Below are 25,272 nucleotides of genomic sequence, written 5' to 3' on the forward strand. Positions count from 1 at the left end.
GCACAAGCTAATCGATTTTAAATATCTATCAAACTGAATAATTAAAAAGTTGAGCATACTTTGAAGTGCATGGTACAACTGGAATTGGCAGGACAACGTCAAGACATAAATAGAATAGTCCATGATGCCTTTCATTTAATCCTTTCAGACAATCCTTACAGTAAACTTCACTCAACATGAGCACAATTGTGTTTCTAACTTTAGATCTATAATCTTGTGGCTATTTAAGACCGTAGGGTGCTTGTACTTTTTTACGGTGTGTTTCCCGAATATCTAGAGGGCTTCTAAATCATGCTGAATAACTTACCATACATATATTAAAGCACTATTACCATGAAGAAAACCTCAAATAAAAGCCCAGATGAGGATTAAAGTGCAAAGTTCTGCTCATTTAAACAACTTGCCAAGCTTCATTACCAGGTCTTAACTGACTTGTGACCTTAGAAGCAGAGTCATAGCTTTCAGTTAATAAGTTAAATATCCCAGAATACATGATGGTATTTTCAGTAAGAGACAAGAGATTTGACTATGTTGTTTGTTGCTTGTTGTGTAATTTTAATTAAGAATTTGATTGACCTGCCTTCTCAATAAACCTAAAATTAAGAAGAAGAAAAAGATGAAGGAAAACAATCAAACAAGACTTAAGTCTTGTTTGAGTTTCTTTATGGAGCGCAAATGCAGCAGCATCCCAGACTGAACCTGGGAAAAAGTGTTGTGCACAAATATGTAGTTAGGGGGATGAAATTTCCAATTATAAAAATTGTTCATAGGCACGCTTTTCCATTTACTGACATACTGTGCTTCTACAACAAAGAAAGAAAAAAGAGAGAGGACTCTTTAGGCGCCATTACTCATTCAGTTATAATGACATCATGACGGGAGCGACAGAGGCACTGCGCCCTCTGGTGGTTGGTAGAGAACAACAACAAGAATTTATTTCACATATTCAGTTTTCTTTATCTTCTGATGATCTGTACTATAGGTACTCAGTAGTGGATTTTAGTTTATAAGTCTAACTACACACTGTACCCAACATTTAATGGAAACAGGCGTATAACAACTGAACAAAAAGACTCTAGAAAGGCACATTTCATATTTCTTTACAGAGAAAGGAGTGTAAGAGCAAAGTGTCATATTGTTGAAATAATTTTTTGTTTTGTTCTAGTAGCTACCAAATGGAATGTGTTACTCTAGCTTTCAGTATTTAAATGCATTTGCTCTCTTGTAGAAATAGAAAAGGAGGCAGATGAGGTGGTTCGGGCATCTGACTGGAGAGATTATCTTGGCTGGCTTGGCTCAGTGTGCCCCCAGATGACCTGAAAGAGGTGACTGTGGTGAGGAGAGTCTGAGCTTTTCTCCTTAGACTGCATGTCTCTGTGACCTGAACCCAGATAAGCGGTAGAAAATCGAAGGATGGATAAAACAGAGTCAGTAAAGTCTTTGACATGATTACATCAGACATAGTGGTGGCATATCAACCTCTGCTGAGAATGTCTAGCAAACCTTGAGCAAGCCAACTTCCAAATTATAATAAGTCATACACAAGAAATGGGGGGGGGAATGTGTGATTAATTCTATAACTAAGATTACATTTACAAATGATTATTTCAATTCCAGTGTTACGCCCCACTTAAAAACGAAGTGTTGACTGGGGCGAGGGGTAACACAGAGTGAAAGAGAAAACGTGAACTACTGGAGAATAGATGTCATTAAACATGATTTATTGCCCGAAACTACTACAGTAAAAATAAACACAGGGAAGCTCTCTTCTTCAGGGTCTCCAAGGCCAAAACAACAAACAAAACACCCCCTTTAGCTAAAAATCAAACCAAGTACTCTCTAACCAAAACAAAATACAATGGCTGAGCTCCCTGTCTAACCAAAAACAGGAGAAAACAGTTGAAACAAAAATGGCAGAGAACCCCTACCTGCTTGCTTGCTTGCTTGCTTGCTTGCTCACACACACACACACACACACACACACACACACACACACACACACACACACACACACACACACACACACACCTGCTGCCCAAAACATTATAGCTCACAGCTCTGGCAAAAATGGGGGAAGTGGCAGGGGTGTGGCAGTTTAGGATGGCAGACTATATGCCGTGGCTGACGAGCTGGAACACACCTCAGCTGTGGCTCATGAGGCAGACCTGCAACACAAGAAAAAGGAGAAAAAAAACTCTTCCACAGAGGGAGAGCCACTAGAGGTCAGCGACCGTAACATCCAGTCAAGATGGCAAAGAGTTTGGAGCAAGTTTAGGGATGCATAATTTTAATTAGGATTTTGATTACTTTTATTTCTTAATCTATCTACACAAAAAAATAAAACAATTAAAGAAGAACACAGCCAATGTAATAAATAAATACAATAAATAAATAGAAATTTAAAAATTGCATTCCCCGTGTAACAATAGCATGTACTGAAATCCACTTTCTGAGTCACTGCCAGAGTCTGTCCCTGTTGCACGTTGGGGAAGTATGCTAATCTCAGTGCAAAAAGGGATTTGCAGATAAAGTCTAACACAACAACATAATCAGATCAACAAAAGAAGAAGCCACTGACCTCTTAAAGATTCAAGCCAGCGATGAAGCAGTGATGATCTGAATTTAAAACATATTTATGGAAAGGCAGCAGCATGTTAAATATGGAGAAAGTTGTATGGATGGTTGTCTTCCTTCTCCTACAACCTTCCCTTTTGATGCATTCCAAATGAGCATTAAAACAACTAAAATACAATAACCTTTTGCTGCAACTTTGAGAACTGCTATGGTTAACAGACAGAAATACATAACACAAAAATACATATCATGACGATTGATACATGCAGTTACACATAGCAAGTGAACATATTTTTCTTTTGGACCTGTGTGATAATCTAGAGTAACCTCTAATCAGATCTCAGGGATTTAAGTGTGGATCACACTGTTAAACTGCCAGCTAACAAGTGAGACATCAGCAAAAAGGGAATTCCAAGTTACATCAGTGATCTTGGGCAGATGATGCTTTTAATACCACCTCATTGTGATTGAAAACACGATTAAACACTGCTTATCAATGCCACTTTTCCTGCAATACAAATGAAAAGCAACTGGACTTGTGTCTGCTTGTATATGCTGGAAAGGATTCAAGATACAATACAAAAATATTTTTATTTTTCTGAAAAGCTTTTTAATCAAAATTCACATTTTTATTATTTCAAGAAGAAGAAGAAGAAGAAGAAGAAATGATTCAGGGTACACCGTAAAAAAAAAAATCCTATAAAAACAGTAGTATTCCGGCAGCTGGGGCGCCAAAATAATACCAGAAAATAACTTTCACATGAAAATACGGTTATTTTCAGAAATGACAATACAGTTTGTTGCCCTAATTTTACATGGGATTTTGCCTTTTTCAAGTGCTTTTAAACATTAAATTAGGAACATTTTAACGTGATTAAACAATGAAATTACCTGTAAACAAGGTCAATGAATGCGGCAATATGAATAATAATACTTAAATGTACAGAAATATACAGTTAACAGTTGGTTTAAATAATAATGGATTGCATTCATATAGCGCTTTTTGAGACCCTCAAAGCGCTTTATAATTCCACTTTATAATTCCCCTCTGGCCATCACCAGTAGGTGGTAGGTGAAGTGTCTTGCCCAAGGACACAACGACCGAGAGTCTTGAGCCACGATCGCCCTAAATAGCAATAATAATTATTATTATTTGATGTAAAAAAGTTTATAAGAATCATGTTATATACTTTTCCATAGCATTACATTTGAATTTAACAGTTCAATCTTTCAAATAACGGACAAATATTTGTGAAATTATGATACATTTGTGAATGTATTTTAACAATCTAAATATGCATATGTACAGACAAATACATTTAAAAAACAAGAAAAATATGTTTTATTAGATTTACAGTGATTTTACCTTTAATTCACATTTGAAATGTAAAATCACAGTCTATTTATGTAAATTTAATGATATTCTAAAAGAACAGTACAAAACTGTAAAATACACAGTAAACTATTTTTATTACAATTTTTTTATAGTGTACACTTTAAAAAACTCCAGAAAGTCAATAGTTGCTGCTCATGCTTTGCAGTTAAAAACTGACTGACAGTGTGTAATATCATCTAACAGGGCCCTAAAATGACAATTTAAGTGAGAAGTCACTTCACGCTGAGGTTTCAGACATACTTCTCAGTAGCTATAGTCAAAGAAAATATACAAAATGTTTGTGAAAGGATCAGGACCCACACCAGCGTTTGAGTGTCAGTCGTAGCACTTTTAATTTGAAACAGCACTATCCACTGGTTCTGCACCTTATGTTCAACTGGGAAACAGGTTTTCCCACACAACACACTCCTCCTTCCCGACTCCAAATACTAAAAAGGGGCAGAGTTCATTAGTTCATCCATCTCACCTGTCCCCTACGACCTCTCAGGACCATCCCATGAGCTTATCATACCACCCCTCCATTGCAGTAGAGCCAGAGACCACAACCCTGTCACAATATTTTACAATCTTAGAAGTACTAAAAACAGAGAAAGAAAAAACTCAAAATAAAAGGAGAATTACTTAAAAACATATAATAAGACAGAGAATAAGAGATACAGAATATTACAAATAATCCCTAGCAACTATGTAAGTAGTTCTTGCTTTGTATTGCTTATGTTTTAATAGAATTATTAAGCATCAAACAAATAATTTTAAGCTATTCTTAAAATGATGCAACATACTAATGGCAAACTTGGACACATTTAGGGATGTTTTCACTCTATAGGATTTGGCTCTCTAGCCTGTGGTGCTAATGCAATCTATAAGATGACCTAAAGCGTCTTAGTTGCTTAGCTTCTTTTTTCTAAATAGAAAAGAAGCACTGGTTAAGGATTGCCACGTGAACATGACCCAGTCAGTAGTTACATGAACACGTAAGTCAGCTTTAGAGTCAGCCGAAGCTATATGTCTGTATAGGAGCTTTAGAACAAACCTTTGGTGATTCCTCTCGCATGAAAAGTGCAATCGTGAACTGCAGCTGAGACTGCTGCTGGAAATGATTTGGCTATTTGGTTAATAATTGAAACAGTAAAAAGGAAAATAATATATCTTGAAGGATCTCCTTTGGGTCGTTGTTTTGCTATTGTCTGCAAATTAATGTGACAAAACCTAAACTGCTCAGCAAATCTGCAAAAGAATTTATGTAACAAAGCAGCACATCTATCTATTTCTTTATAGTTTGAAAAAGACTACAGAGATAAATAAGTGTAAATTTGAAGTTATTCATTTCAAAATCACTCAACAACGACATTTGAAAGGTTGAAAATTGGTTGTTTTTCGGAAAACAATTTGAGCCCGGAGTCCAAAAATAAGGGCAGGAGCACCAGCAATGTTGGTCATGATTTTTAACAACACACTGTGTTTGGGAAGTACAGATGACCAAAGTTCAAGCTTCAAACTTCCCATTGTGGCTAATATTGCATTTCAGCTTGTTGCATTGTTTTTGCCTCATTGAACCAAATTGTGCAAGCTTTTGACTTTCTTTTTTCATTTCTTTATTTATAAATTAATACATTTGAAAAAAAGACAAGATGTGTCCTTTGTCCCTTGCTATTTAACTCCCATCTATTGCTATTACACTAATATTCGCTAATTTATTTTTGTTCTTTTTACAGACACCAGTGTACTGTATGCCAATCTGAATGCACACACCTTTGATGTTAATGTTGGAATATCACTGGTGTTGCTCTTCTGAGTTTGGCCTAGGCCCACAATTAGCTACAAACCTAATTAACTCAGCAAGAGGAAACCCTAGCAACGTATTACCACAGTAATCCCAAGGCCACTAATCACCTGCCCCATAAAGAAAGTAGAGCTCTGTGATTCTAGCGGGTTATAAAAAAAACACCTAAGAGTGTCAGACGTCCATTTTAAATCTGTCCAACTCGTCGTGGAAGCTGTACAGAAAGGTTTCAGGACTATGGACTGAATTACATGACAGACATGGGGCAGACGCAGCAAACAGAGAGCACTGAGCAGATAGACATTAAAATCATCCAGGATATGTACAAAAGGTTTATTTTGGAATGCCCGAGTGGATTACTTTTTCTGCATGAGTTTAAGTGTTTCTTTGGTGTGGAAGCTACAGGAGAAGCTTCTGATTATGCAGAGAACATGTTTCGAGCGTTTGATAAAAATGGGGTGAGAGAATGAAACCTGCTACAGCCTGGCTTACAGTCATATCATGAAATGTGATAAAGTAACCAAAATGTTCTCATCTAACCTCTCTTTTAGGACAATACAATTGATTTCCTTGAGTTTGTGGCAGCACTAAATCTTGTTTTCCGGGGAGACCTGGAGCATAAACTGCGCTGGTCATTCAAGGTGTACGACAAAGATGGAAATGGATACGTGGATAGGAATGAACTACGGTCAATAATCGATGTAAGTCCTAAATGTGAACCAAAGGAAAAATATTTTCTTTTTATAAAATAGAAATTTTATGTTCAGAATGATGCATCTCAGTGTATTTATTTTTTACATTTTGTCTATGATAGCGTTTACATATACTTAACAAGCTGTGGTCTTTGATATGTACTTCCCTAGCAAAGTTCCTAATATTTGCTTTTACTGTCAAGTGCTTTAGAGAGTATGCAAATGCTTTAAAAGCACTGTATCCTTGGGATTTCACTGTATTTCCTAACAGAGTAAGTGCTGAGAATATAAGTACAAAAAAAGACAACAAACCTTTTTTTTAACCAAACGTGACTCTACCAAATATACATTTCAAATTACTTATGGTAGTCTGTAACTCTAAATACGTGATAATTAAACTGTGTTATATGTTTAGCCTGATAAATCTCATATACTGTATTTTTGTATTTCAGAAGCTAAGGACAATGGAAAGAGAGAAAAAGAAAATTTTTAAGATATTTTTTTTAAGAATGAATTTTAACTATTGGACATTTCTATTTCTGATGAAGAATGTAATGGCTTCTGGTGATGCTGTTATTTATGTGATGCCCATAATATTTCCAGTTAATAAATGAATTTCTTTGTCTCTTATTCTGCTCATTTCCAAATCTTCAGTTCAATATTGTATTGATTTCTGCTATCATTATTATTATTGCCTTAATTATTGTTTTATTTACATAACGATGTGTACTAAAATTCCTAAGACCTAACTATATATTTTCTTATTTTATAAAAATCATTGCTTTTATCCAGAGCATCTATCGGGTTAAGAAAATCTCCAAGGACAACACAAGTGATTCCTATCTTACTGTCGATGAGGTTGTTGATCGAATATTAGCAGCTGTTGATACTGATGGGGATGGTGAGCATTTTTTAATAATGATAATTAATTTGCAGTGAATGCAAATGTAGATAGGACAAGAGTGGAAATGGTGAAAAGGTGAGAAAATGAGTCGGGTTTTGCTGTTTTTTGTGTTTTACAGGTACTGTGAGCATGGAAGAATTCATTAGAGGTGCACAGCAGGACCCCTGGCTGCTTAATATTTTAAAGCTGGACATGAACCCTGCCAGATGGGTGATGGACCAAAGGAGAAAGAGTGCACATTTCTGAACTATCCAAGCAGCTTTTCCCAGAGAGAACAATCTTGACTATTATCAAGGGACCTTGTTTATGAAATGGAATTAGATTCGCTTTTGGTCTTACTGTAAGGTAGAAAATATCTTTTCTCTAAGCAATCTCTATACTTGACATATAAGAGCTCTCCTGGATGGTTATGGGATTGCAGAATGGGATCTAGAGTCATAGTTCTGTATTTCTGCCCCACCTACTTTAATGCAGAGGTACCAAAAACCTCAAAGCTGCATGTTTAGCTCTGTTTGTCCACCTTTTTTCTATACCATGTGGCCTAACTTTAACTCCCTCAGCCATCATCTTCCCTCAACTTCATTGGTGCTGTCATTATAATATGCTCTTTTTGTTCTTCATACACTGTATACATTATTTGAAATGATTTGAAACAGCTTTAATAACTCATACATACACACACACACATATATAGAGAGAGAGATAGAGAGCGAGAGAGACAAGTACAGCCTTCTTTTTATAAAGTTTATGCTGTAAATAATGATGTAATTATTGAATCATTTGAAAAAAAAATTTTTTATTTTTGATAACTACATGATTATTGTGCATATCAATGAAATTGCAGTACAGAAATATTTTCTTTTCTTTAAGAAAAACAAAAACATAAGATAAATAAGTCATGCTGCCATGCTATATATATCCAACATGTATAAACCTGTTCTGTGTGCAGAGATCCACTAGTTTATGTTGTAAAGATCAATGGTGCCATCTAAAGGTGAACTGCAGTCCTCTCATTACAAGTTGGGATTTAAAGTGGATACAAAAAAAAATAAAAGAGAGAGAGAGAGAGAGAGAGACAAGTACAGCCTTCTTTTTATAAAGTTTATGCTGTAAATAATGATGTAATTATTGAATCATTTGAAAAAATATATATTTTTATTTTTGATAACTACATGATTATTGTGCATATCAATGAAAGTGTAGTACAGAAATATTTTTTTTCTTTAAGAAAAACAAAAACATAAGATAAATAAGTCATGCTGCCATGCTGTATATATCCAACATGTATAAACCTGTTCTGTGTGCAGAGATCCACTAGTTTATGTTGTGAAGATCAATGGTGCCATCTAAAGGTGAACTGCAGTCCTCTTACCAAGTCTCATTACAAGTTGGGATTTAAAGTGGATAAAAAAAAATAATAAAAGAGAGAGAGAGAGAGAGAGAGAGAGAGAGAGAGAGAGAGAGAGAGAAAGTAAAAAATACAACCTGTGATTTGTGTGATTTTTTTTTTAAATCAAGTATCCTAAATACTAAAGTGTTGTCTTTGATTGGCACTCTTTATTGAGACAGAACAAATGAACAAATTGCAAAGTAGTTGTCATGAACTGGTCAAAATGAGAGCGTTGGACCCAAAAGCAGACTCAATGGACTAGAAGAACTGTTTACAGGTTTTATGAACAAAAACAGAAATTCAAGACTTAGAACATGACCCAACCTATAACATTCACAAACGGCCGAGAAACGAGGAAGGTAACGAGGCCAAAGAATGCTACACGAGAGGAACACAGTCTGTTGAATCCTGGTCGCTGTGTCCGTGAGAGTATCCTGGGAAATGAACCGGGGGGGGGAGAGTTGTCCAGTTCCAAGAGAGTCACGATGGGCAGAAGGGCAGATGGGAGAATAAGATGAGTATGGAATCCTTGGTGGAGGTCTTAGTGTGTTAGCAGAGGCATTATGACTAGCGCCATGGAGTAACGCAACAGGAGGTGGATCTGCTTGTGGCTTTTTTGGGCTGTTGTCACAAAACATTCTGTTTTAAATTTTACACATGATAATGGAAAAACTAATTTAGTATGTGAATTGACCTGATCTTGTCATGAACCGGCTGTGTGGAGGCAGATGAGGACCCAAACGCAAAACTCACGGAGGCAGGAACTGAACTCAAAATCACTGCTTTATTGCAGGTTTCACAAAGGAACAGAACTAAACTGGGAATACTAACAGAAGACCGTGGGAACACAGAAAGACACACAGGTTCGGAGAGAAGACATTGACGACGCGACACTGACCTGATGGAGACATGCACATAAATACACAGAGGGTTAACGAGGGAAGTGGGAGCACACGGGGAACACAGCTGACACAGATAATCATAACGAGACAGGGCAGGAGTGAACACAACATGACACATACTGACGAGAGACTGTCAAAGTAAAACAGGAAGTACACAGAGGTTCAGACAGGAGGAGAGAGAGCACGGGGAGAACACAGACATAACAGGCTGGGGAAAACATGGAATAAAACACAAGGAGAGACGAGGGCTCACAGATACACAGGCGCACACAGGAGGTAACCAAATAAGGAACATCTTAACTAAATAACCTAGGAACCAAGGCATAAATAGGGAACAAAATACAAAAACTAAGAATACTGGGCCAACATGGCCCAGGACCATGACAGATCTTCCAAAATAGATACCAAATCAATCCATTGCTTCAATCTTTTCTATAAAACTGCAAAACTGAGAAGACACTCATTCTAGAGTCTGCACTCTTACGCATTATTCTCACACAAACTATGAATTTAACGCAATCCTTAACCTTAACTGATTGTCAAAGACATATATCAGGCATGTAAGACTTTAACCTTGAACACAATCTTACATCATTGTCTTTTGTCCTCTCTATCTGCTAACTCTTGCTATCTTTGGGAATGAAATAATATTATATTTACATTTCCATCCATTATCTTCTGCTCTTTGCTCTTTTTCTGCTTCTGTAGTGCTAGTTACATGCTAAAGATAGTAAAACACAAACTGCATCCAGGACACAAACAAATGTATAACACTGCTAACACAACTTCGACTCTTGACAAGCACCTGCACAGACCGAATGCACGAAGTTACACTAACACAATGTAAGCCAAGAGCCCAGAAGGATGTTAAAACTGAGTGAATGCCTAAACCAGCTGAGCAGTCAGACCCTGAACTATAGACCAGGTCACAAATGTACGTTTCTAGAGTACTCTGTGGGAATCACTTTATAGCACTTTAGCCTGGTTTTATCCTTGCTTTGTGTTGTCATTTTTGTGTTTATACATAAAAATTTAAATAAAGATTGTGTCCTCATTAGGAGAGGCATTTGTATTAATGTGTGGGACTGAAGCATAAGGGTTCAGGGTTAAATATATGTTAAAAAACAAAAACAATTTTCAAATTTTTTGTAATTTATTGCATTTTTTGCAATTTATGTAGTTACTATGCACTTAATGCAAACATATTATTAAAATTTGGGTTATAATGGTTGTATTGATGTATAGCAACTTGAAATGCTCCCAAAAATGGCACTATAGCATGTAAAAATATAATATAAGATCTGGCAGACTTGGTTCTATGGTAGGTCTTAAAGGGTTAATCAACTCAGCTAAGGTGATTGCATACTATTATCAGTTAACTTCCCTTTTTCTGCTGTGTGAGATATAGGCCTGTATAATGAGCAATAAGCCCTCTCTGTTTAGCAGCCTTCCTAAAATCCTCATATGACCTTAAAACACACAATGTTTCAATGTGCTCTGTATTCAAAAGCTACCTCCTTTACACACTATGAGCTCTGTTACTATAGTTAAGTGCAACAGACCTGTAACTTTCACTGTCTTTGGATTGTGCGTCATAGATGCTGTCAGCTGAAACAAAAATCCTGTTTAAAAATATGTATATGATGCCACTGGTTAGTGTTGTACATATAGGGAAGACATCTCAAATGTGTTATAAATGCATAAGGTATGATCCACAAGCATAATTGCACACGCACTGCACAGTGTGGGGTGGTTGGTGGTTCAATTCCTGGCTGTGTTGTATAGAGCGCTTTGAGTACTTTAGGAGAGTAGAAAACGCTATACAAGAAAGAATCAGTCCATTTACGGTAAGGTTTTGTAAGTGAGTGAGAGGGATATTAATCATCAGTGACCTGTTTGCCTCAGAATCAGGAAGTGTGCAGGAACAGTCAGAGCTGTTCACTTCCTGATATAAACGCTCAAGAAGTAAACCGTCCTTCAATTGCATGAGAAGAATTCCACAGTCAAATGGCTGGTAGGTAACTTAAATTCTACTTCTAGTGCTAATATTGTTTAGGTCTGTGACAGTTGTTAAATGAGACATTTTTCAAGGTGTTGTCCCATAATGTATTCTAGAGAAAGCTGAGATTGTGTGGCTGTGAAAACAGATGTGAAGACAATTTTAAGGGAACTTCCCTAGCATCAGAGAATTTTCATGTTCCAAAAACACTTTTACTGTTGTCATTGTGTTAGAAAGAAAAAAAGAAGCTGTCTTGCCAAAATACATGTATGGTAGTGCTATATGATACTTTACAATACCCTATAAAGGCAGCTTATGTAGGAGAGAACATTGTGTCATGATTTATGAGATGAAACATCATTAATTTGCAAATTCTGCAAAAATTTGTATGACCACTAAATCACAATAATTAGTTAATACAATACAAACTCAGCTTTCATATTTTAATGTATGATGAATATTTGGATCAATCAGCCTACCTCTAGTGCAGTGGTTCCCAAAGTTTTTTTGCTAGGCCCCCCTTTGTTTTACAAGAAAAATGCTGCCCCTGCCTCCGCACCTACACAGGTATTTTTGAAAACGCAGCTGTTTCGTCCACACGTAAACGGCGTTTCGAATCACCGAAAACAGAGATTTTTTTAAAACTCCTTTTTTGCGTTTACGTGTGGACGAGGAATACAGAGTTTGTCACACAACGTCAAAGGTATGTGCCTTTTTTCACGTCATGCTGTGCACCACGTTATTGTTTACATGAGATGAATTGCAGAGTAGCAGATAGAGACAAAATACTGTTAATCTGACTATCGTCAGGTTTCACAGCTTACATATACACACGCAGTTACTGTCCCTCTATTTAGAAAGGCAGAGGCGTCACGATGTGATTATTTTACGTGTAGTTGTTTTTTTCCTGTGTAATAATATTCAACATTGCTATCAATACATTTTTCAAAAAATGTCTCTCTGTGCAAAATGGGTTCAAAAACATAAACAACTGTGGGATATTGTTTGTCGGTGATTTAGACAGGGGGAACAAATCGTGGCAGGATCAGCCTGATGTTATTTGTATCCCACTGTAACTTTACTGTATACTAGCTAACATCTCCAAAATGTCAGGAGTAGTTAGTTATTACAACAAGTGTTTGTGAACTAAAAATCAAGAATGTGGGATACTGTTTGTCCGTCATTTGGAGAGCCCAGCGCGTGCTCCCGACAAAGGGAAAACCAATTCTGCAGGGGAGACCTACCTCGGCACTTGTGCAGGTGAAGCCAAAGGAAAGACCACCATATTTCACCATATTCACCATATTTTCTAGTCTTTGGCTTAGAATGAAGTTGGTTTGGAAACATATTCATGCTTCATCTCCTGCTTTGCGTTTCTGTAGGCGCCCCGTGCTAGCAGTGTCCAAGCGTTTTGTTTCCTTTCCCCCCTTTTCACACCGTGCCCCCGCTGCAATGGCTCTGCACTGTCTGTGTAATTTGTGCCAGCCATGTTCCCAGGTATTTCCTCTTGCCCTTTCCCCACTTGTATTTGTCTTCATGTTCCTTTGCTTCTTGTCGTGATCTCCATCATGCCTCACTCTGTGTTCGGTCCGTCAACCTGCCTAGTTAATTTGTATCTGTATTTCGTTTTTTCCTTGTTCAGCAATAAAGCTGGTTTTGGAGTTTACATTTCATTTCCTGGAGTCTGCATTTTGGGTCCTTTTCCTGCCTGCCTGCCCACAGCCAAAACACCATATATGAGATGGAGGAGATGGCTGCAAAGCTTTTAGGTAGATCCAGCATCTAGTCTATGGTTTATAGGGTTGTACCACACAAGTCAGTAAAATTGCTTTATGAAACGGTGCCTAGTTGTTAACCTATTTTTGTAACACAGCAACCAGTTGGGAGGTATGGGATCTATCAGGACAAAAACTGAAGTACCTTCCTCAGGACCTTCTGGCACCAGTTACTTTGTATACAAGTGTGGATTTGCAGAGGAACAAACTAAAACGTGTCACCGGCATCTCCAAAAACACCAACATCACAGAGCTTAATCTGTCCAGGAACAAGATAATCGAGTTTTCTCAAGAAATCTGCAACTTGAAAAATTTACAGACACTCTATATGAATCATAACAATGTCAGATCAATTCCAGAAGGAATCTTCCCACATCTTAGAAATTTAAAGTTCCTAAAACTCAGCACCAATCGCCTGGCAAGGCTTCCTTCAGATATAAACCAGTGTACCAGTCTTACTTACCTGGACCTTTCCAAAAACTGCCTGCAAAACATCGAACCACTAGTTGGGCTACCAAAACTGAGGGAGTTATTGGTTGAGAAGAATCAGCTTACAGAGCTACCATCCCAGCTTTTCCAGAAAGGTAGCTGTGAGCTGACCAAGTTCAAGGCCATGTGTAATCCACTAAGGTGTCCACCAGAGGAAGTCTGTGCTGGAGGGGTCATGGACATTCAGAGCTACTTCCTTCAAATGGAGGAGAACCCCAATGCTCACACTACCTGGACAGTTAAAGCAATGTTTCTGGGCTCTTCCATGGCCGGGAAGTCCACACTCTGCCACAGCCTTAGGGAAGGGAAGCCTGTGGCAGTTGCAATGAAGGATCGGACGGAAGGAATAGATATCACTCGGCTATACACCCATGAAGTCCGCTTCCTTCTCTGGGACTTTGCAGGGCAGGAGGAGTACTATCTGACACATCATATCTTTATCACACCAAGAGCACTTGTTATCCTCACTGTCAATTTGGCCTGGTGAGACAATTATTGTTTCTTTTTTTTATGGTTATTTTGTTAAATTATATGACTAATAGTCAAATAATATGACTAATGTGACTATAGTTCTTTTGTTGCCCTTCCAGCTATCTAAAAGTTATCTTTCTAAAAGAAATTCTTTCACTAGAAAGTCTTTTTAATGCTTTGCAATTGTATATTCAGTCTTTATTTTAGAAAGCAAGGGAAATCTGTGGAAGTTAACATATATATATATATATATATATATATATATATATATATATATATATATATATATATATATATATATATGTGTGTGTGTGTGTGTGTGAACATATATATATATATATGCCAAGAGTGAATCGATGTCTCGTTCACTCTTGGCATACAGGAGGTGGTCCTGTGGCATACACAGGTTGGTCAGTCTGACTGCTTGGTCTGCCAGTAGCTGGTGTTTTGCGCCTCTGGTATTCTTGCCCATGCTCATGTATTGACCCATGTGTCAGTTGGAGGGGACCGGTCCTTGAGGATCAGGACTGTCCGGCCTTCGGTTAGCCATTTTTATTGTTCCCTTGGTAACCGGCTACGGGGGGGGGGGGGGGGGTCCAGGTTTCAAGCTTGGCCATGATCCTATCTTGATCTCAACGATCCTTCTCCTATCGCACTTGGGGCTTGGTACCCAATCTCGGGTGGGGGTGATGAAATCTCCCCCCTGACCTGGCATCCTGGCTCCCCCTTGCCGTAGCATTTATGTTGTACCTCGTCAATCTCTAGCTGTGAGAGCAGTCCCTTCTTTCGAATGTTGGAACAGTTGTGGATGTTGGGTATCGAAGAATCCATAGGTCCCTCATCCTATTCATGTAACCCCTTCCGCCAGGGTTACTTGCGTAGTAGCATTCCAACTACGCCTTGTTTTCGTCTCTTGCCCACCAATGCCTTCTTGTTCCAGTAGCCCACTTCTTGTCAGGGTGCCCTGGTTCCTCGACACCTGACGCGGTGCATGCCTCCATATTTATCTGTCTCGCTCATGTCTGCGGTAGGCTTGCTTAGCATAAGGGGTCTAGCCTATATATATATATATATATATATATATATATATATATATATATATATATATATATATATATATATATATATATATATATGTGTGTGTGTGTGTGTGTGTGTGTGTGTGTGTGTGTGTGTGTGTGTGTGTGTATTAGTTATCTAGGTGACAGCAGCAGTGGATATTTTCAATATTCACATGGCTGCCATATGTCGCTTAGTTTATGAATGTTGTACTTACAGCTTCAAAAAAAACCCCTACTTTTTCAGTCAAGAAACAGTTTTTTTTAATGTGCTTTATGACCAAACACCTTCCACCCTACTGATATTTACTTGAACAAAAACTATACATTGAGTTTAGTGCTAGTTAGCCAAGATATGACAAATGTGAAATTAATATTTGTGTATGCCAGTTATCGAGCAGCAGCATTCTGACATTATGTGTAAGTACCAATGACACCCAGCATCTTAGAGACCAATAGCAAAAAAAAAAAGACAATAATGATTCTGATTTTCTATCAGCTATAGCACTGTAGACCCAGAGTCTTTCAAAGACCAGATTTGGTTCTGGTTAAACAACATACAGCTACGTGTGCCAAATGCAGTGGTCATGCTTGTGGGAACACATTGTGATCAGTGCAGAGACCTGGAAGAGGTAATGGAGAAGAAGAAAGACATTGATGAGAAGATTAACATAATGCTGGTAAACAGAAAGATGGTTTTAAAGTACCAGAAGAAAAATCTGGAAGAAAATACAGACCCATTTCTCTACATGGATCAAGTGGATGAGATTGATTCCCTTTTAGAATACAGTTTGAAGGTAATGATTGGTATGATTAAAATATACCATTTTAAATGCCACACAGGCCCAGTGGGGTGTTACTGTGGATGCAGAACCTTTTACAGTTTTCCTTTACCTTCCCTTCAGGTGTTGGATCTTCTAACTCTTGACTGCACAAAGACTCAGGATATTGTAAGATTCAGAAGTCATATTTTGAAATGCATTCAATCAGAAAGCGCTTTCCTGTGTTCTGAGACCATCTTACCACAAAGTTATGAAGAAGTGGAACAAGCCATCCAAAACCTTGTTACACTAGAACAGATTCCTCAACATGGTAAGTCCAGTTAATGACTGTGCACTTTATTTAAGTAACACGGAGAAGTTGTTTTTGCTTTGTAATAAAAAGTATCCATTTTCTATGTCAGGTATTGTTCTACTTGAAGAACTCTGTGATTTAATAATGAACCATGTAACACAGAGCAGAGAGCACCTCCACTCCATATTGCAATTCCTCTTGCGATATCTGCACAGAATTGGGGTTATTATTTGGTATGAAGATATTGATGTACTAAGTGACCATGTGTTTATCCAGCCTTCATTCCTCATTTCTATGTTCAAGGTCAGTGGCTGTTTTTCTTTTTTCAGACCTATGTATGCACACACTACCCTTTCGAAGTACAATGGTTTCCTTTACAAGCATTAATGTGAAGATTCCTGGTAGTGTCGCTTCCACTTTAATTTTAATTCCAAACAAATTACCAATAAATATAATGTATACATGGATCAGAATGCAGTTAGGTTAAGACCAAAAAATAGCACTGGCCACGGTCAAACAAGCAGCTACACTCTTTTGATCCCTTTGCCTGAAGATTTCCACAGAATTTACAAACTACACTAAACTACTGTTACCACAGTTTCTCCTAATTTACTCTCCTAACTGCTTTCTGTGATTGCAGACCATTGTGAGACATGACCTGGTGCAGCAGCTTGAGAGAATCTCAAGAGACCTACTCATGCAAGAAGGAGCTCTGATGAAACAAAGGTTCATCTGGGTGGAGGACTTGCGGTGCAGAGGCACCCTGCACAATGCAGCCCTGCGCATCTTAGTCCGGAGGGAGTTAGAGAAACTGGTCATAGATGATGATGATTTGGTCAGAGAGGTAGTAGGTAACAAAAAGGAGGAAGGCATAATTCTCACCCTGTTGCAGCACTTTGAGGTTACCCTCCCAACTCTTGTCAGAAGCCCCATGAACCCCCAAGCACCAGACTTCATCCCAGGAGAAAATCTCTGGGAGTCAGTCAGGGAGTCAAAGAGAGACCCTGATGGAGCTTGCCTCTTCCCCATCTATCTGAAGGATGACCTCATAGTATGTCAGAAATGGGGTGAGAACAAGCAGGATGATGTCAGAGTGCATGTGTACGTCCTTCCTGAGGTTCCACATGGCTTCTTTCACAGGTAGCTTGGAAAAAATTTAATTGTTTGTCACCTTTTATAACAGGGGTAGGCAACTCCAGGCCTCAAGTGACAGTGTCCTACAGGTTTTAGATGTGTCCTTGATCCCACACAGCTGCTAAATGACCTCCTCAACATGTCTTGAAGTTCTCCAGAGGCCTGGTAATGAACTTATCATTTGATTCAGGTGTTTTGACCCCGCCTACACCCTTTACAATCACAGGTCAAGGATGACCCTTGGTTTGACCACTCGTCCTGATCTGGTGGTCAGGGCAGGGCTAGTGTCCATGGTTGGTGTTGCAGTGTCTCTAGATGGCGACAAGGGCTCTGCTTGTTGTTGAGCTGCACTATCAGGCTGGCTTATCAGATCGGGTGCTGGTGCTGAAGGTGCTGGTCACGCCTTAGCGCCTCTCAGGTGTCGTCAGTTACGCCGACGTCTGCCCCTCGCCAGTGCGGATCACAAAAGAGCGGGCAGTCTCTGCAGGTCGGATGATGACAGCCGGTTTCCAACTTCTGGACTCATCCTGAAAGCAGATGTGCTCCCTCTGCGCTGCATTTGTAGTATCGCCTCTGGTGCTCTTCTCTTTCCATCCGTGTTTTTTGCACCACCGTCTGGCTTACGACGCTGGGTACCAACTGGTATACGGTGATGGGAAGCACTGAGCGCAGACATCGACTCATGAGGAGCTGCGCGGGTGATCTGAAGCCGTTGACTGGTGTGTTCCTTTGCTCCAATAGAGACAGGTAGGGATCTACTCCCTGAGCATGAGCTTTATCCAGAATTGCTTTGGCCGTTTTGACTGTTCTTTCGGCAAGGCCATTATTTTGTGGGTACAAAGGGCTTGAGGTTGTGTGGACAAAGTCCCATGTGACTGCGAAGTCCTTGAACTCTCGAGAGCTGTACTGTGGGCCGTTATCTGAGATAAGCTTCTCTGGTATACCGTGTCTGGCGAATATGGCCTTGAGCTTTTTGATGACGGACCCTGCGGTGGTGGAGAATAGCCTTTCGACCTCAAAGAAGTGGCTGTAATAGTCCACAACTACTAAATAGTCTCGTCCACGCCATGTGAAGAGGTCTGAGGCCACAGCCTGCCATGGTCTCTCAGGAATCTGTTGTGTAATGAGAGGTTCTTTAGGGTTCGCTGCACACCTCTCCTAACATATGAAACAGTTTTCCACTGTGGCAGCAATGTCCTTGCCCATGCCTGGCCAGAAGAGGGTGTCCCTCGCTCTCTGCTTACTCCTCTCAATCCCCATGTGCCCAGTGTGGATTCTCTCCAGCATATTGTTTCTTAGGGCTGTTGGCACTGTGATTTTGTCACCTTTAAAGATGATGCCATGGAAGTGTGAAATTTCATCTCTGAAATTCCAGAAGTCCTAAAGGATATGGGGGCATTTTTTCCTGTCCTCAGGCCAGCCATCATGCACGGTTTACTTCAGAAGGGTGAGCTGCGGGTCGCATGCTGTCGCAGCCTGTATCTCTGAGAGCTTTTGGTCACTTACTGGGAGGCTGTTTATCACTGAGTGGACCTGATCCTCCATGCCTTTGCTCAGCGTGCTGTCTTGGTCGAGCAATGGTTTCCTGGACATGTCGTATCTCTGCAGCTGTAACAGCATGTGCTGCAGATGAGCAGGGGCTATGGAGATTGGCTTCTTCAATATGTGCTCCAACGGCTTGTGGTCTGACTCGACGATAACTCTTCTGCCGTACATGTAGGTGTGGAAGCGCTTGCATCCAAACAACACTGCAAAGAGTTCTTTTTCAATCTGTGCATAGTTAACCTCTGTCGGGGTCAGTGTCTTTGAAGCATATGCTATTGGATGTCCGTCCTGCATCAACACAGCTCCCAAGCCATACTTTGATGCATCTACCTGTAGGCATAGCTCCTTGGTCGTGTCGTAGTATGCCAGTATGGGGCCTGGTTCCCTGGTTATGAGATCCTTTATTTGCTGGAAGACTCTGTCATGATTCTGATCCCAGACGAACTCAGAGTCTTGCTTGAGCAGCTGACGCAGCGGTGCGTTCATTTCTGATAGTCGTGGTGCGAATCTGGACAGGTAGTTCGGCATACCAAGAATTGTCTCAAGCTCATTCTTATTCTCAGGAGGTGGCATGTCCTTGAATTTCTGTAGTTTCTTTGGGTCTGGCTGGATGCCCTCCCGGGTGAGTTTGTGTCCAAAGTAACTCACTTCTGTGGCCCCTATGACACATTTCTCTGGATCGAGACGCACTCCTCGCTCCCTTGTGCGCTCAAGCATGGCACGGAGGTTCTCGTCGTGTTCCTCCTTTGTCTTGCCAAACACGAGGATGTCATCCACGATGGCTGCCACCCCATTGAGCCCTTCATATGTCTCATTGATTTTCCTTTGGAAAATGTCCTGTGGTGATATTATCCCAAAGGGAAGGCGCAGAAAGCAGTACCTGTTTTGTGCGATTTCATAGGAACGTGCAATGTCTATGCCTTTTTCTAGAGTCAAATCTGACCCTTGGCTCAGCAGCTTTTCTTTGACTTGTGGGAAACTGGTTGCAAAGACAATCCTGTCTTAGACCATTTCATCACAGTTAACATAGCCACACTGCTTGACGAGTAGCTTTAATTAACTCTGTCACAAAGTGTTCGAATGACTCTCCTTCGCCTTGGAGTCTTTCATTAAATTTGTATCTGGCAAAAACGGTGTTCGTTTTCAGCATGAGGTACTGTTCAAACCTGTCAAGATAGGTGGTCAGCCTTTTAGCTTCTTCATCAGACAGCTGCCATGTGTTATAAATGTCTCTGCCTCTTTTTCCTACCCACAGAAGAAGATAGCTGCACTGGGTCTCCTCGGGCTTGCCACTTAGCGGGCCGCTAAACATTAGCTTCACATGTTGCACAAACCTTTGCCAGGCATCGGGAAGAGTAGCTGAATCCCAGTCCATTCGTGGTGCAGGAACTCCCGACGAATCCATTTCGCGGTGTCAAAGGGCGTTTAGTTCGAATTACTCTGACACCATGTAATATTCTGTTCTTTGACTTATGAATAATATATTCTTAAACTGCTTCGTGAGTCTCCATCTTCTTTATTTACCACTCGCTCGGTACAACATAACACACCTCCACTTCCGTAACCCGCCCCACTGCCACTACGGCAAACCCCAAGGGACAATAAGCACGAAGTGCAAACATTATAAACAATACAACAGTGTTATCTAAAATCTGCAGGACACTAGCACTTAAGGCCTGGAGTTGCCCAGCCCAATCTGTAAGATAAGTATATTTTCAATTGTATGTTGGTTTTCACAATTTTCAAGGCAGAGTCTATATAAAAGACTCAAATATGTACAATGAAATTCACAGACACCACTAGCACCACAAAAAGCTCATTCAATAAGCTACAGAGAAGATGTATTGTGTCTTTTATATATATATATATATATATATATATATATATATATATATATATATATATAATGGCACACTTTTACATTTACACTTTCTTTGTAAATTTCTTCAGTTTCCAATGTTTTCATTGATTTATAATTCTATTTTTTTTTCTTATTCTTACTCCACTCAAAAACCTCATGAACCATAAATCTTCTGATCTCTCATGGTTGCCACATGTAACCCTTAGACTGATCATTAAGACGTGCTCTCTTTACTCGACTCACTGGGTGGGAAAGGAGCAGTGTCTCCTCTGCTGTGGAAACAGACTTGCTCTGTTTAGACAGGGGGACAACAATGGAGATTCCTTTATAGAGATACGCTGCCGAAGACCTGAGAAGGATGAAGGTAAAAAAAAATCTGTGGTGTCTTTTGTTTTAGGACCAAAAAGAGCTCGACAGCAACAGTAGAACTACATGTAGCTCATTTCTTTTCTTAGAGTTTCGGCAGATGTGGGATCTGATCTTGGCAGTGATGTCCAAGCTGTTTGTGCTGTCAAGGCAGTGGCCAGGACTGACCCAGCAGGTACACACTCCCTGTCCAGAGAGAGGCTGTCTGCATTATTTTACCTGGAGGGACTGGCAGGAACTGAACAACACCAACCTTTACAGTCTGTAAGTGTTGTATCTCTTAAGACTTCATCCCTGATGGCTTTTCAGAATCTAGACTACAGGGAGTGCAGAATTATTAGGGAAATGAGTATTTTGTCCACATCATCCTCTTCATGCATGTTGTCTTACTCCAAGCTGTATAGGCTCAAAAGCCTACTACCAATTAAGCATATTAGGTGATGTGCATCTCTGTAATGAGAAGGGGTGTGGTCTAATGACATCAACACCCTATATCAGGTGTGCATAATTATTAGGCAACATCCTTTCCTTTGGCAAAATGGGTCAAAAGAAGGACTTGACAGGCTCAGAAAAGTCAAAAATAGTGAGATATCTTGCAGAGGGATGCAGCAGTCTCAAAATTGCAAAGCTTCTGAAGCGTGATCATCGAACAATCAAGCGTTTCATTCAAAATAGTCAACAGGGTCGCAAGAAGCGTGTGGAAAAACCAAGGCGCAAAATAACTGCCCATGAACTGAGAAATGTCAAGCGTGCAGCTGCCAAGATGCCACTTGCCACCAGGTTGGCCATATTTCAGAGCTGCAACATCACTGGAGTGCCCAAAAGCACAAGGTGTGCAATACTCAGAGACATGGCCAAGGTAAGAAAGGCTGAAAGATGACCACCACTGAACAAGACACACAAGCTGAAACGTCAAGACTGGGCCAAGAAATATCTCAAGACTGATTTTTCCAAGGTTTTATGGACTGATGAAATGAGAGTGAGTCTTGATGGGCCAGATGGATGGGCCTGTGGCTGGATTGGTAAAGGGCAGAGAGCTCCAGTCCGACTCAGCTTGTTTCTGATTTTTATGAGGCGAAAGTGGTGTGTAAGTCTTCTGATGTACTAGCAATGGTCAGAATTCCAATGTTCCGTGCCCTCAGACTTTTACCATTAGCATCGGTGCTAAAACAAATTACTGTTAGCTTGTAACAGATAGCACACAGAACTAGAATTAACTTGTTTTTCTCCTCCCCCTGTTTTATTATGTATTTTCATCTGGTTATTGTTTATATCTCTTTATTTTTTACAGTGTGAAGGAGGAAAAATTAGTTTGCCAGGGAGGCCATACACGACGAACGGAATTCATTTTTCCAAAAGGTAAATTGATGTCTTCTTTATTCTGTAAAATAAAGGGGAAAATACAACAACAACATGTGCATTGTTTATATTGTTATTAATCACCACTGTGTTTTCTCTAAAGCTGCCACTTCGCAGTGATGACTGATGAGAATGACGTCGAAGAAGACAAACACAGCATCACAACCTCTTAAGCAATATGTTTAGTGGCAAAATGTTTTTTGTGCTAGCCAATTTTATCTTCTTTTTTAGTGACTGGTATGAGTATTATTTGGAAAAGTGTCACCAAGTATTACGTTCAGGGCTGAGGCTGATTTTGTAATAAATGTTTTGTAATAGATGTATTTAAAAATACTCCAGAAGACTACTTGCATTTCTATTTTTGATATGCAGCGTTTCAGTGTTTATGTGTACAATGACAGCCTCTGCTGGCTCTTGAAGACTGTCAGCTATGTTTTTCTTTGTGAAGACAAGTTGTAGACCTTACAGTGTTACATGAAAAATTACAACTGCTGCATGTAAAACATTTAAGCTGATCTTTAATAATATGATAGTCCAAATCAATCCGGTCATCTGCAAACTCCTAAAATAGGCTTGCTACCCCTGTATTTCTCTAGTTTTTCATCAGTTCCTCAAAACTCTCTTCTACGTGCTGGCTCATGCTGCCTTCAGGGTCTACTCGTAAATGTCAAGAAGAATGTCATGAAGAATGGTTAATTGTTAAACCCCTGTAGTCAAAAGAAATGACATGTTATTAATTACATAAACTGTCGCTGTCATATAAAAAATACATGTCAGATTATCATATATTTTTGTAGTCTTTTTTGTAGCCACTCATGCCTGTATGAAAAAAAAGTCCTCACAGCAAACTGAACTGTGTAGTCTGAGTTAAATCCAGATAGAACAGAACCCAGTGAGTTAATGTCCTATAAGTCATATAGCAGTAATTTTCTCTTCTCTTCTGTCTAAAGATGGAAATCGACTGTCTGAAGTCTATTTTTGTGTCTTCTGTTTTGGAAATAACCTGCTTAAATGTAAATCTGACACTTGTTCAAGTGAAGAATGAGGTAATCGAATTGATCAACTTCTGGACGTACACAACTTACATGTTTTTCAGAAATATTTATGCAAATGCTTAAGACCCTCCTGAAGTTCTAAATTTAGGTGATGTTTTTAGGAAATTACATCTCAGCTATGTAACTCTGTTTAAAAACGAGAGGGACAGAATTATAAGACCATGGCACCTTGGTCAACATTCACTTTAACGTTGTGCTGAGCAGCTATAGAAGTCTACATAGAGTATATATATATATATATATATATATATATATATATATATATATATATATATATATATATATATATATATATATAATTTAATGAAGGAAAACACAAACTGGATAATTTTACAGGGCGAATAATTTCCAAATACATCAAAATCTTTGGGCGTTACCAGTTTTGATTATTCTTGCCCCACTTTAGGTAGTTACTATGTTTCCCACAGTCTTCGAAGGCAGCATCCTATCGCGGCATCGCCGGACCTCTCTCAGGTGTCTTTCCCGGGCAGCTGCACGGCGGAACGGAGAAATGAGAAAGGGGCAGCATGGCGGACAGGGAGAAGAGGAAAGCTACCCCGCCGTCTGGCCGCAACATCCAGGTGAAGTCCCCGGCCAGTTTCAGGTAGGTCCCGGCGGACACAGGGTTGGAGGGAGGGAGCGACCGAGCTGCCAGCCTGCCCACCAGGCTGGAGGCTGTGAATGAGGGATGAACCACTGCGGTTTTGCATATCCGAAGGTGCTGATGCTGGCTGGTTGGAGCCGCTGCAGCAGCAACAGTGTCTGTCTCCGCGGAGCTTTCCAGCGTTCCGACTTGCAGTGTGTTGTTGAGTCGCATGTTTTGTGCTTGGGCGTGTCTGCTCCCGGTGGACAGACACGAGCGATGAGCTCCCTGCTGCAAATATGGTTTAAATATGCCCTACTTTCTGCTAGTCTGCTTCAAAATCCTCACAGTACAAGGATACTTGGTCGTAGTGCATGTTTAATACATATTTTTTCCTTTGCTTTGGTACTCCTTTACGACGCAGTCCAAGTCTCCATCATACGTTTGCATCATTTTGAGCTTGATTTGCTGCTAAAACTCTTGATTTGACAAACCCGGCACTGATTTAGTGTCATATTTTCGGATTTTAACAATACAGACAAGGAGTAAAGCATATGCCTCCAAAAGAATATTTAAGGGACTGATTGTGTTGATGATTTTATGGAAATGTTATCAGAGCCATACGTCATCATAAGCTGACTTTTGTGGTTTAACAGTAAGTAAACTTTGATATTAAGTGGAAAGACTTTAAAACATTATTGAATCATTCTTCCTGAATTATTATTCTTATACCAGCTTAAAAATAAAACACCAAAAAGACAGAACAAAAAAAGAAAACAAGTACACTATTTGTCCCAATTACTCACTTTTACAATGCATAGATTTGCCACACAGTCAGACTGATTTTGAATAGCCTAATGTA

General features: G+C 39.6%; 3 protein-coding genes across 8 annotated transcripts in view; all 3 read left to right on the top strand.

Annotated features, from left to right (window-relative positions):
- The first annotated feature begins 5,913 nt into the window (after positions 1 to 5,913).
- On the top strand, positions 5,914 to 8,833 carry LOC309711244 (guanylyl cyclase-activating protein 2-like). 2 transcript variants are annotated; one of them, XR_014277915.1, is made up of 5 exons: positions 5,914 to 6,211; positions 6,305 to 6,454; positions 7,238 to 7,346; positions 7,468 to 8,428; positions 8,798 to 8,818. XR_014277915.1 is itself a non-coding variant. In XM_082541422.1 (4 exons), exons 1-4 carry the CDS (start codon positions 6,005 to 6,007, stop codon positions 7,593 to 7,595), a joined length of 594 nt encoding a protein of 197 aa, XP_082397548.1. In that variant the 5' UTR covers positions 5,914 to 6,004; the 3' UTR covers positions 7,596 to 8,833. The 2 variants fall into 2 exon arrangements, 1 of the variants encoding a protein (XP_082397548.1); XM_082541422.1 differs by having other exon boundaries at positions 7,468 to 8,833.
- Positions 8,834 to 11,566: 2,733 nt separating this feature from the next.
- LOC309708728 (malignant fibrous histiocytoma-amplified sequence 1) lies at positions 11,567 to 23,556 on the top strand. 3 transcript variants are annotated; one of them, XM_082536999.1, is made up of 11 exons: positions 11,567 to 11,655; positions 13,283 to 13,409; positions 13,514 to 14,387; positions 15,933 to 16,230; positions 16,339 to 16,525; positions 16,617 to 16,810; positions 17,148 to 17,647; positions 21,254 to 21,411; positions 21,503 to 21,677; positions 22,705 to 22,772; positions 22,876 to 23,556. In XM_082536999.1, the coding sequence occupies exons 2-11, from the start codon at positions 13,382 to 13,384 to the stop codon at positions 22,890 to 22,892; spliced, it is 2,499 nt and encodes an 832-aa protein (XP_082393125.1). In that variant the 5' UTR covers positions 11,567 to 11,655; positions 13,283 to 13,381; the 3' UTR covers positions 22,893 to 23,556. The 3 variants fall into 3 exon arrangements, with proteins under 3 accessions (XP_082393125.1, XP_082393127.1, XP_082393126.1); XM_082537000.1 differs by lacking the exon at positions 11,567 to 11,655 and adding an exon at positions 12,331 to 12,343 and having other exon boundaries at positions 13,023 to 13,409; XM_082537001.1 differs by lacking the exon at positions 13,283 to 13,409.
- Positions 23,557 to 24,168: 612 nt separating this feature from the next.
- Positions 24,169 to 25,272, top strand: part of mapk8ip1b (mitogen-activated protein kinase 8 interacting protein 1b) — a 47,353-nt gene continuing 46,249 nt past the window's right edge. Inside the window, exon 1 of one of the 3 annotated variants that reach the window (XM_082535395.1) lies at positions 24,169 to 24,431. In XM_082535395.1, the coding sequence (XP_082391521.1) occupies positions 24,243 to 24,431 (189 nt within the window). In that variant the 5' untranslated portion in view covers positions 24,169 to 24,242. The remainder of the gene's footprint in view (positions 24,432 to 25,272) is intronic. The other 2 variants (XM_082535394.1, XM_082535396.1) reach the window with 2 other exon arrangements.

The sequence above is a fragment of the Aulonocara stuartgranti genome (assembly GCF_965226115.1).
Source record: "Aulonocara stuartgranti genome assembly, chromosome: 1".
Classification (NCBI taxonomy): domain Eukaryota; kingdom Metazoa; phylum Chordata; class Actinopteri; order Cichliformes; family Cichlidae; genus Aulonocara; species Aulonocara stuartgranti.